Raw genomic sequence first — 11,926 nt, forward strand, 5'->3', positions numbered from 1 at the left:
CAATCAGATCTTTGCTTTTGTTTTCTAACTTGTAGGTGACGATTTAAATCTTATTGGTTGCTATGGGCAAAATCACTGGTCATGCTTGTCCGTGTTAATAAAAACACCCCTTAGGTTCTCTGGTGGGCCTTAGAGACCCAGGCTTCAGGAGGCCACTGAAAAGGGTTGTCTGTAGTCTGGGATCTCTGGCAGGTGGGATCATTTCTGTGTTGCCTGTGCAAAATTGATAATTTTCATTGAATCATGGGAAAATGCATCAGTACAAAATTAATGTCATTTTCTTCCTGTGAGTTAAATTTATCATGCAGTAGAAAGGGTGAAGCACTTGTACAGATCTGGTAATGGGGATTCTTTTTGTTTAAGTAATTCTTAGGGGAATTTCAGTGCTTGTGCAGTTCCCTGTGTTAAACTCCAGGAATTAACTATGGCAGAAGCCCAGCTAAAGAAGTTCTTCTTGAGATAAACCTTTTTTTTTTTTTTTCTGCAACCACATTTCCAGTACATAACAATGGGAATTAGTCTGTTTCCTTCCTAAATTTCCTTAGATAAAAGGAATCGTTGCAGTGCAGTGTGGGAAAATGTGAGGGGACGATGCATCATTACTCTCTTGACATCGCTGCTCCACTTTCTTTCTCTCCTACCTTTTTCCCTTCGCCTACTTTGTGTTACAAGCAGAGAGCAGGGGAGTTGGCCATCCTTTTCCCTCTCCACACCCTTCCTTCAGGGAGGGGACTGTATCAGCAGTAGCTTGTCTCCCTCAGCCAGTTTACTAATATATTCTTACCCACTGCTGGCTTATTAGGTACAGAAATGACGGTATCCCTGGCATGTTCCCTGAAGATTGCTTGGCAAGTACACGCGAGGAGCAAGGGTCGTTTGCACCTCAGCACAGGCACGAGGCAGACTGAGATGTAAATCTGATTGGCTGAGATGGACTGCTTCAAGGTAAGAGTTCCACAACATATCTGGTCTGGCAAGCAAAGACTTGCTTAATCCTCTCTACAGGTTGCTATTAAAAGTTATTGTGGTTTTCCAGTTTTAATAAGATTATGTCTTATGTAAATATCTCCCGTCATTGAAAAGTATTTATAGGATTTCATTTTTTCTCTGGCCACATGATATCTTCCTAATAAACATAATTAAACTATTTAGTAAAGGCGGAGCATGGAGCAGATTTTACAAAGTGATAATAAAGCCAATGGATGAAGATATTAATGGGGAAAGCTTTGGAATAATAGAAATATTTTTTTAAAAAAGGTCCCAAGAACAGAGAGCTATGGTATAGTAATGTATTTCAGCCTGGGATCTCTAATGTGCATTGTGGATCAGTAGGGCACTAAATAAGTGAACTACATGGGTAGATATGATTAAGGCGTGGGAAGGCAAACAAACTGCAATGAATTTCCTGCAACAAACAGGATGGAGGTACTGTACACTGCATCTGTGCCGCTATGTGTTTTGGGGTCATATATGGAGTTGACACTGTATACAATGTGTTTTCGGATGCATGAAATCATAACTGTATTTGGTAGACATATGTCAATGTGTTTTTGGGTATTATAATGAAATTGGCACCACATTTATCCTGCAAGGTATTCTGGGGTATTTTACATGAAATTGCCACTGCATTTATCATGCCATGTGTTCTTGGGTATTCATGGTTCTGGGGTACAGCGTAGGGTAGTGTAGGCAATGTGTTTAAATAGTCCTCCTCAAGCACAAAAATCCCCCTCCAACTATAACCGGGCAATTCCCTCCACCTATAGTGGGCTGATTAGTCTTTGTAATCAGCCATCGTGTTATGATATCATATGGCTATTTAAGGGATAACCAATAATATTTTTATCTATAATAGCAGCTTAAAATATTGAAGATTGTGCTTACTATTTCATTATCTGGCACAAACCAATTTTTGTATCTCTGTACAATTGGGTAAAATACAGAAAAAGACAAAAAAATACAAGCTAGAACAAATGGTTGGAGAAGGACCTGCTGCTGGAGACTGGAAGAATATGGAAGATGAACAAGGTTTGATTGGGAGTTGGAAGGTCTCAACAGAATTTCTTTATTTTAGTTACAATCTTCAGTACATGCTCAGAGACCGTTTTCCATCTCATATAATGAGTTAACTTTCAGACCCCAATAGTATGGATATTAATTAATTAATTGCAATATTCTTATTTGTTAAAACCTGTATTTCTATTTATAGTCCACCCCTACCCTGTTAAAAAGTGAAATGGCCAGACTGACAAATATTTATGTAAAAGTGTTGTTACACTTGGAGAAAATGTCTTTCATAGAATAAACAATTTGCATGACTAGCTTCTCATTCATACCTCCAGACAGCCAATTTGGGGATCAAATAAGTGACTTTGGGGCTTAAGTTTGCAGAGAAGTCTGGGATGTGGCTGAGAAGTTTACGATGTGGCAGAGAGGTGGTCACAAAAGCAAGGGCAGCACCCAAGTTAAACCATACATTCATTATTGAGTCTATAGCTTAAGGAGGAAAAGTTCCTACAACTGAAAATAATTTTTTAACATTTCATATGTTTGTTTAATAATCAGCTAATAACATAGGACATCTGTTGCTTCATGGATTTAAAAGAAAAAACAAAAAGAATTTAAAGAGACAGGCCCATTTATTAAAGGGGCGCATAGTGTTGCTGCCACACCACCTTGCCTTTTTACTAATGTGAAATTATATTTACTGTCTTATACATAGTGTTTTAAAATAGGACCCATAAAGTACTGGTAGTACTTGGTATCTCTGTTAAGAACCTAGATAGCTGTGGCAGACATCAAATTGTATTGTTTTGGGCTATGATAGGTACATATAGATCTAAGGGCTGAAGAAAGTTCAGGAAATTAGTGTATTTTAGAGAAAAAAACTTCCTGGCCAGGACAAGAGGCTGTTCGAGTAGTGAGTGCTTAGACTAAACATTCACATGGAGAAACATAATGTGCAAACCTATATATGCATTATTATTCCCTGTCAGGTGATCTCTGAGGGACCATTACAAAATGATGGCTCAAGAGCAATATTTACTTATATATATATATAATATATATATTCCAGTTTGGTAAGATTCTCTAAAAGACAACTAAAAGGATATAAAATATCTGTTGGTTAAGTAAGTATTAATTCTGAAGATATAGTTTCCCTTTAAGGAGGGCCAGTAAATGTAAAATGTCCCTAAAATATACCAAAGGGTACTGTAGTATATAAAATATGTCATATTCCAGAAATATATTGCAGACCAATAGAATCACATATTGGGGGCATCCGGTCTTGTAGGTCAGCAACTGATTGGACATACACGGACACACATGTAACTTCCAAGTCATTCACTAATACAGTACTGTAGCATTGCATATGTACAGGGCAGGAATATTCTGCTGGGCAGTAAAAGAAGCCTTTTGCAAGATATATGGCTTAGATTCTGTTTGATGAGTAATGAAGCCAAAATCTAATGGATGGGATCCAGAAAATGAATGATATGAAATCTTATACCCATGAATAAACATTTTACATGAGACCTGTATTAGCATGTTTATTTTCTGTATTTCAACTTATTGGCCATCTAAAATAATATGAAAATGTGCCCACAAGGTAGACAGCGCTGATATAGATGATACTGAATAACTATTGCATATAACTAAAGAATGCTGTTCTGCCTATGCTTGCCTAGGAATCAATATGTCACATTCTGTCTGCAGTGCTGCTTGGGTCACAGCTGCCATGTATGAATGAGAGTAAAGTGAGAGACCCCTGATAACTGCAATCAGCAGAATGAAACACACACAGAATGGCCTTACCTGCGTATTGCTGATCATTCTCTACAGATTTGGTAGGTGCCTAATGTATGAAACAAGAGATCATAAAGTAATTTCTGTCCTTTTAACATTAGACAAGAAATCATCTGAAAAGAACTCTGGTAACAAACTATAATTTTGGGGGGGTTTTGGTTATAAACACAAGGAATTCTGGCAACTAATCCCAAAGAGCTCCAAGAAAATCCCATTTGCATGGGTTTAGGCTATAGGGTAAAGCTCACCTACTGGGTTTTTTAAAGTAGAAGCCAGGATAATAGCTTATCAGATTCCCAACTACAGGGTGGTTTCGCCCTTCTTAAACTTTAGCCTATAGGATAAACCCATGTAAAGGGGATTTTCTTGGAACTCTTTGGGATTACTTCCCACAATGCCTTCTGTTTATTTACATATGTTTAAGGTGGCCTTCTCAACCTTTTTGACATTTTCTTTTTTTGGCAAAGAGAAGGGGACAATGTCACTAGACTTGGGAATATTAACTGTTTCTTTTTATATCCCATACATACAAATGCATATATTTGGTAAGGACCCACACTTGCTTGTATTAGACTTAAAACACAAAATGTCTTTATTTTACATCTTTGTGTCTAACATTTCGGGCCACATTAGGACCTTTGAGTGAATCTCAGGATCCCTTGTGCTTTGCACATGAATGAGGATGTTGTCTCCTCAACCAAAATACACAATAATTACAATTATAAGAAAAACTGGAAAGAAACAGCATGGCTGATGGTGTCTCTTGCAGCCCAGACATATGAAGAAAAAAGGATGAATAGAAGTAAAGGCGGTACAATGAAAAAAGTACATGAGCTAAAAAAATATGTAACAACTGAAATAGGAAAGACCATAGCAATATTAGGCAAAACTGCCTTACAGAAAGTGCTTGTGTCTGTTTAATGTGACCTAGTCACAATGACTTGCACAATAGGAAGGAGGAGTGTTTCTGGGAAATAAGCCAGCATAGTAGAGTGGTAGAATGGTTGTTAAAAATGTTCAGAAGGTCTGACTGAATAAAAGATAAATAATAAAAAAGTAACAATAATAAAACTGTTAACTCACAGAGTAGTAGGTTTTTTGGCTGCCATGGTCAGTGGCCCCCATTTGAAAGCTGTAAAGATGTAATAAAAGAGAATGGCAACGTATGGTAAAAACTAAATAGAAAGTGATCATCATTGTAGTTGCAATATTCAGTCCAATGCTAGGGTCTAGATAAGTTGGTTCATTAAAGTAAGTGGTAAGTTGGAGAATCCAAGTAGCTAGTGACACAGTTGCCAATTAAGTATCAGTATTAGGACAGGTATAGGATCTCTCGGTCATGTACACCCTGGGCCAGTGCAATTTTTCTTCTAACAGGAGCACCGGCCCAGGTATCAGGTAAGTGATTACATCACTGGGAGGTGCCTAACATTTGGTACCACCAATGATTGTAACTTTCCTTCTTCTTTAAAGTAAGTTTTAATATAGTAACATAATATTTCTGACTGTATAACCAATTTCTAACCATATTTTGTGTTGTCCAGTTTTTAGTGAACCTGGCTATCTCATCGTGCGAGAGTCTCATCACGTAGCCTTGAGCAGAGAACCTGTATTTGTGGAATATTATCTCCCAGGCAATAACAATAATACAACAACATATAACATATCCATAACTTTGTTTGATATAAGCAATAATCGGACGGTAACAAGCAAAGACCTTTCTGTTAACCTATCACGGGGCAGTTTAGAATTTGAGTGTTTCCATTTTATTGCCGCTGGACTTTATCAGTTCCAGATCGTTTTTACCGAGAAGAATCAGAGCAACATTGACTGGCGGAGCAGCATATTGAATGTCACTTGGCCCCGGTTTCACATTGATTTGAACAGGACGTCAAATATAAGGTCGTTTCAAATTGGAGTTTTCTCTAATGAGCAGTTTTGTCTCACTTTTCCAGACAAGCACCCTAGGGTTTTATTGGAGGTTGAACATACGCACAGTTTTCAAGAACTGGAAGGACTAAGCAGTGACAGGTTCATGTTGTACAAAACCTACAAGGAAATCCCTTTGTCTCCATCCCAGTGGGTGGAATTTGAATGTGCATCAGTACGACCCGAAACTTTCATCACGGTCTCCCTTAAACCCACGTTTTCGGAATCACTCATTGCATTCATGGGCCCTGTTGACCTAGTGAAAACGTTCAGGTATAAGCTAGTGACCTCAGCAGAACAGAGGTGCGACGCATCAGTAAATGTAAATGTGATCCCTCCCCCATGTAATTACGCAGATGGGAAGGTAATTGTGTACAAGGAAGTGCTGCGGGGTTCAGCTGAAACTAGCACCACTCTGGCAGAGAATGTTCTACAAACAGGAGACAAGGTTGCTCAGTTCAACTGCACTTTATTTGATATTGGAAGGAACAAGTACTGTTTTGAGTTCTTCATTGCTTCTGGCAAGATTTACTCATTTCTTGGAGCCAAAGAATGTGTGGGGATAAGAAGAGAAATAGGTGTGTATCACAACACACAACATTAGCTGAACTATATATGAACAATAAATAACTTAACAATATTATTTCTATAAATGTAGTGTTTATAGGGTAAAAGCCACCCTGAGGCAGCTTTTGCAATGTTGCCCCCCCCCCCCCTCAAACCCAGCGCTTATCTTTTCTGCTCCAAAGGGTGCCCACACTTGCGCTCTCTGCATTAGAAGAGCCATATTTCCTGTTTAAAGGAAAACTATACCCCCCAAACTATGTAGGTCTTTATAAAAACTATTGCTTATAACAGTAAAACATGTAAAACTGCTTCATCTATATAAACCTTTTTCATAAAAATCTACTTTTTTAGTTGTATGTGCCATTGGGTACTTTAATAGAAAATTGCGATTTTAAGTACTAAGGGCCACACCTTGGATCATATGATTCACAGTGCACACAAACTAAGGGCACACATACATGATAGGCCACATCAGCCAATTAACGGACACAGTTCTGCCTTTTACTCACAAACTACTTCCTGTTACATTTAGAGCTGCATTATTTCCTGTCAGGTGATCTCTGAGGGAGTACACAGCTAAATGGTGGCTCAAGCTGATATATACTGATATATATACAGTTTGGCGAGATTCTTTAATAGTTGATATAATATTAAGTGGCCTATCTGTTATTCAATTATTCATTCTGGGGGGTATAGTTTATCTTTAATAATTGGAAATTTAGCTCTTAAAGTTGCCATGAGTGGCTTTTTTTTTAAACTTTTTTGCAGCCTGAGGAGCACTGTCAGCTGAAGCAAAGTTCTCACCTTGCCTCATGGCAGAAGCACTACTGTATAGATTGCATGTCTGCTGTTGACCTTACCAAATAACATAGCGTGCATTCAACTACCAAGACTCCCTGAGCAATGTACCATTTCAAGTGCAATCAGCATGGCTTTTTTTCCCACAATGCACCTTTTTCCCCTAGAATTCCAGCAATATTGCATATGCAAATGGGTGAGTCTGTCTTGTGTCATTTCTGGTGCATGAGTGCCAAATGGGCCCTATTCTTTAAGTGCAAGTGTGCTGCGCCTATTGATGCAGTAGCTCCAGGGTTTCCCTGTGGAAATAGGTGCAGCAGTGCCTGATTTGGAACAGAGGGCAGGAAGGACCGAGAATCCCCAAATGCAACTATAAGGTGCAAAGAGTACATTTTGACGCAAGTACCTTTTAATGAAAGTGGTTTTACGCGCAGAAAAAAGTTTGCCCACTGCACTGATGGGCTCTCATATGCATGTGTTAATATACCATAAACAATGGGTACCCAACTGAGATACTTCTTTTGACCTTATTACTATTGTATTAAGTGCAAAAGATATTTTTGTGATCTTGCTGTACCATGTGATGCCAGTAAAGATGTGGCATAGCATAGATCAAAGACAGACCCGGAACCATAGAAGCATTGTTTGTTCTTTGGTACCTTCATGCTGACACCATACATTCTGCGGCCAGTTTGTGTTTGTACCAGAAGCTTGTTTAAGAAGGCAATAACTACTCATTTAGACAGCGTGAAGATGAATGTAAAGCTTTATAAGTTTGCTACTACAATATGGTTTGAATTTTTTTTGTAATATTTAGAGTCATGGGGTCTGTGGCAGTCGTGGAGTCCATGCAGCGTCACATGCGGAGATGGCGAGAGAGAGAGATTTAGGGAATGCCTGACAACCTCATCTGAAAAGCCTGCCTGCAGGGGACGGGCAAAGGAGACCTCACTCTGCTCCCTAGAGGAATGCACAAGTATGGCATTTTATAGGCTTTCCATTTCTAACTCTCATTTCTAACAACACATGTTTATCAGTTTTCACTGATAAGAAGGAGAATACTCAATAATAATTAGAATATTTTCTATGCCTCCCAGCACATAGACTATTCTTATTGTAGGAGGGGGAAAATAGATGAGGCCCCACAGCAAATTTAGGGGTCTAAAATACTGGTAAGTTAAAATAGAAGATGATCATTCCTTCCGAGGATACTTAAAGTATGTCTTTACAAAGATATTAGCTTGATTTGCAATTTTTGGGTAACCTCTAAATTAGGCACTTAAGCTTGAGTACTTTTTTGTACTTTTTTTAATCTTTGGTATTTTGCAGTGCAGTGCACAGGGTGTCATCTGCCCCATGTACCATCTAGTTTCTATAGCAAAATAACAATATATTTAAGCTGGCCAACTAAGTCATTTAGTCATTTAGAGGTTTTTAAAACCACAATTGCCAAGTAATTTATTAAAACAGCCTTTAAAAAAAAAAAAGTATGAAAAAAAAGAGGGAAAACTTGTAGAAAGGGCTTCTGCATGACCTCGACAGCTTTTAGATGGTGTATTTTTTTTTTTGGATTGGTCTCAGTTTTGTTGCATAATAAATGGCGAAAAATTAGTTTTTTCCTGTGACAATCATATTTTTGCAACCTTAAGTAAATGCCTCCCCTTGGACATTTTGTGCATGAAGCTTTTAAAAAAAATGCAACCATTTGGGATAACAAAGTCCCTGTGAAATATGTATAATGAGGTAGTAGAATGAATTGGATGAAAGTGAGTGTGGGACTGGCCAGACTGGGGGAGACTGACGTAGTTGGCCAGCTGAATATATTGCAATATATATACAAACAATCCTGGCTTTGTTGAAAGGGGGGGCATTTCTTCATAGCATTCACATGCTTTATCACATACTGCATCACTGTTCTTATTGTTTACCATAAGAAACAACATTTGCTAGAATATTTTACAACAGTGTTTATAGCAGATCATTGTACAGGGACCAGTGAAAAAATGTAACTTAGCCCTTCTCTTCATTCAGCTTATCAAGGATGGAGGAGAAGAGAATGCACACCATTGCTGACATGTCATATATATCATCATATCATTCATCCTTTTAGGTATATCTGTGAAACCTTCAAGCAAGTCAACTACACATTCTAAGGACACTAAAACAAGCAATACTGTGACCATTGCTGGTATTTCTCTGTGCCTGACGATTATCATCATTACCATTGTAATTACTGTATGGAGGAAATTTCACAAGACTCAGAAGTGCAGCTCAACAGTGAAACACAACTCTACCCATTCAGGCAATGGGCGCAAGAATTCAGATGAAGAAAATATTTACCAGATGAGGGAAAGCTTCTCTGACATGGGGGAAGGTCTCCATGAGAATGTAGAGGACACAGTCGATATTCCTTTGACATACAGGCAAAGTATGCGAGTTGCAGAAGAGAAAAGTGGACAGGAAAACGATAACTTGCAATCAAACGTGCAGAAATTAATCCCTCCAATTTTTAGCTACCGCCTTGCTCAGCAGCAACTAAAGGAGATGAAACAAAGGGGTTTAACTGAAGCCACCAAGTTGTACCATGTTTCTCAGAATCCAATGTCAGATACAGTTGTAGATGGTGCCCTGGCTCCTCCATCGGTCACAGACAATTGCGATGATAACATTGCCAACAAATTCCGGCTTCAGTCTCCATTTATAGAGCAGAGGAATTTGCACCCTCAGTGTCATGGAGAAAGATCAACTCCTTTATCCCCTTATCAAAGCACAAGCCCATGCCAGACATTACCCCATTTATCCCAATTTATGAATCAAGACCCTAAGGTCAGATACATTGAAAGGCCATATCACAAAAATATCAACTTTAGGAGAACCTCCAGTTTCCATGAAACAAAGCACAACAAACCTTTCAGAGAAAGAAGTCTATCGACACTTTCCCCAAGGCAAACAATGGCATATAATCCAAGGACCAGAACTTGGCAGTATGCGACAACTGATAGGTCTAAGCATAGATCTATAAGAGCTGAAAAAAGTCCTGAACATTTTGCAAAAAGTGCTAATTTTACAGCTGACCCAGTTGACTTTTCCTCTAAAAACCTGTACATGTGGTCAAGTGAAAGCAAACATGACTTAATCAGTAGCCGCCATGCTGCCGCAAAAGCATCAAAGCTCGAGAGACTAGAACAAAACCGAGTTAAGAAAGGATCCTCCCCAATTGATAAATCATGGAATAGAGTGCAGGATTACTCTCCAACATTTAAAGACAGTTATGAGAGGAACAGTCCTTTCAGTCCTGCTCAAAACAGAAGAGAAAAGTGTCAAAGTTTCCCTTGGGCAGCAGACTATTCTTTCTATGACAATTCATCATTCAGACTCACTGAAGCAGAGCAGCAGATGATTGACCTGCCTGGGTATTTTGCCTCCAATGAAGAGGATGAAACCAGTACATTAAGTATGGAAAGACTAGTTATTTGACATTAACAAATTCTCAGGCTGCATATCACTGTATTTGCTATTATACAAATAAATGAGGACATTCACAGATAACTGGGCCACTAGGCCTGGGTACAGTTTTAAGAAGTATTTAAAAAAAAAAAAAGAGAGATATTGCATTTTCTAAGTAAAGTGCCACAGTTTTTAGATGTTACTTTTTAAAAATTGCCAAAGGTTGTGTGCTACAGTAAATACAGTAAAAATAAAGTTTTCCCGCTTTCCTAGCCCTGTGCTTGGAGTGGTAATCTGTGGGTTCTGGCACATGCCAGAGGGGCTGCAGTAAGATGCTACAGACTTACTATTTAGTAGGTTGATGGGGGGCTGTTTGGGCCTCGGTGTACTAGAAATGCCAGGGTCTATTTTGAATCCCAGTCTGGGCCTGCCTAGCCTGCACCAAAAAATAATACTGTGTTCCCAAGGCTAGTTATTGTTGGTTATATATAGTAATTAACTATCATAGTACAGTGCTAAAGGAGAATGCACAAGCACAGACTTTATGTTCTAAGAATTGTGCCACCTGTATGTTAGGTTTATACAATATTAACCGCCAGATCCCAGTTTTAGGAACCATAACAAAAATTTCAAGACACCATAATTGTACTGCTTAATAGAGAAGCAGAAAAACCATGATTTAGATATAATTGATTTCCTTACCTTTGTGCATAAGCCTTGTTTCTATGCCAGTTATTTATGATCTTTTGTTATTCTCATTATATAATTTCTCTTCATCTATTTAGATGCACTTGGTTTGCCATATGATCCCAGGGGCGGCCCTTAGTACTTAAAACGGCAATTTTCTATTTAGGATTACCCAATGGCACTTACTAACAAAAAAAGTATATTTTCATGAAACTGATTTATTTAGATGAAGCAGGGTTCTACATAGAAGCTGTTGTAGAGCTGTGACAGACGGGGAAATTAGTTGCCGCACGTCAAATCTCCCTTGTCACGGGCGAGAAGTAAGTCTCCGGTGGGATGGCATACGTGGCACGGTGATTTGGCGGAAGTTGGCTTGAGAGGAAACTTGCATATACCATCCCACCGACGATTTACATTGTAGCCGGTGGGATGGTATTTCGGGGAGATTAGTGGCCCAAGACGAGGGAGATTTGTCACGCGGCGACTAATCTCCCTGTCTGTCACAGCCCTTATGGGATATATTTGTATTGAGACCTACATTGTTTATGGGTATAGGAAGGAAATAATTTTTTCTTCTTATGCTCCATCCAGTTATAACAGGTTATTGACAGGCAGCTGTAGGAGAAGTGTTCAGTTACCCATTAATCTGGGTATATTTATAAAAGTGGACATATGGCATTGAAATATGTAT

General features: G+C 38.7%; 1 protein-coding gene across 2 annotated transcripts; it reads left to right on the forward strand.

The window, feature by feature from the left end:
- The first annotated feature begins 580 nt into the window (after positions 1-580).
- On the forward strand, positions 581-10,820 carry thsd1 (thrombospondin type 1 domain containing 1). 2 transcript variants are annotated; one of them, XM_031897231.1, is made up of 5 exons: positions 581-945; positions 3,690-3,848; positions 5,352-6,314; positions 7,919-8,077; positions 9,212-10,820. In XM_031897231.1, exons 2-5 carry the CDS (start codon positions 3,791-3,793, stop codon positions 10,576-10,578), a joined length of 2,547 nt encoding a protein of 848 aa, XP_031753091.1. In that variant the 5' UTR covers positions 581-945; positions 3,690-3,790; the 3' UTR covers positions 10,579-10,820. The 2 variants fall into 2 exon arrangements, with proteins under 2 accessions (XP_031753091.1, XP_002936776.3); XM_002936730.3 differs by having other exon boundaries at positions 3,718-3,848.
- Positions 10,821-11,926: the final 1,106 nt, after the last annotated feature.

The sequence above is a fragment of the Xenopus tropicalis genome, chromosome 2 (assembly GCF_000004195.4).
Source record: "Xenopus tropicalis strain Nigerian chromosome 2, UCB_Xtro_10.0, whole genome shotgun sequence".
Classification (NCBI taxonomy): domain Eukaryota; kingdom Metazoa; phylum Chordata; class Amphibia; order Anura; family Pipidae; genus Xenopus; species Xenopus tropicalis.

Bases quoted from the DNA above. Each gene is read 5' to 3' on its own strand.
- thsd1 (XM_031897231.1), top strand. From the start codon at position 3,791: ATGAAACACACACAGAATGGCCTTACCTGCGTATTGCTGATCATTCTC. The intron at 6,315-7,918 runs GTGTGTATCACA...TGTAATATTTAG, and splicing joins GGGGATAAGAAGAGAAATAG to AGTCATGGGGTCTGTGGCAG. The intron at 8,078-9,211 runs GTATGGCATTTT...TCATCCTTTTAG, and splicing joins CTCCCTAGAGGAATGCACAA to GTATATCTGTGAAACCTTCA.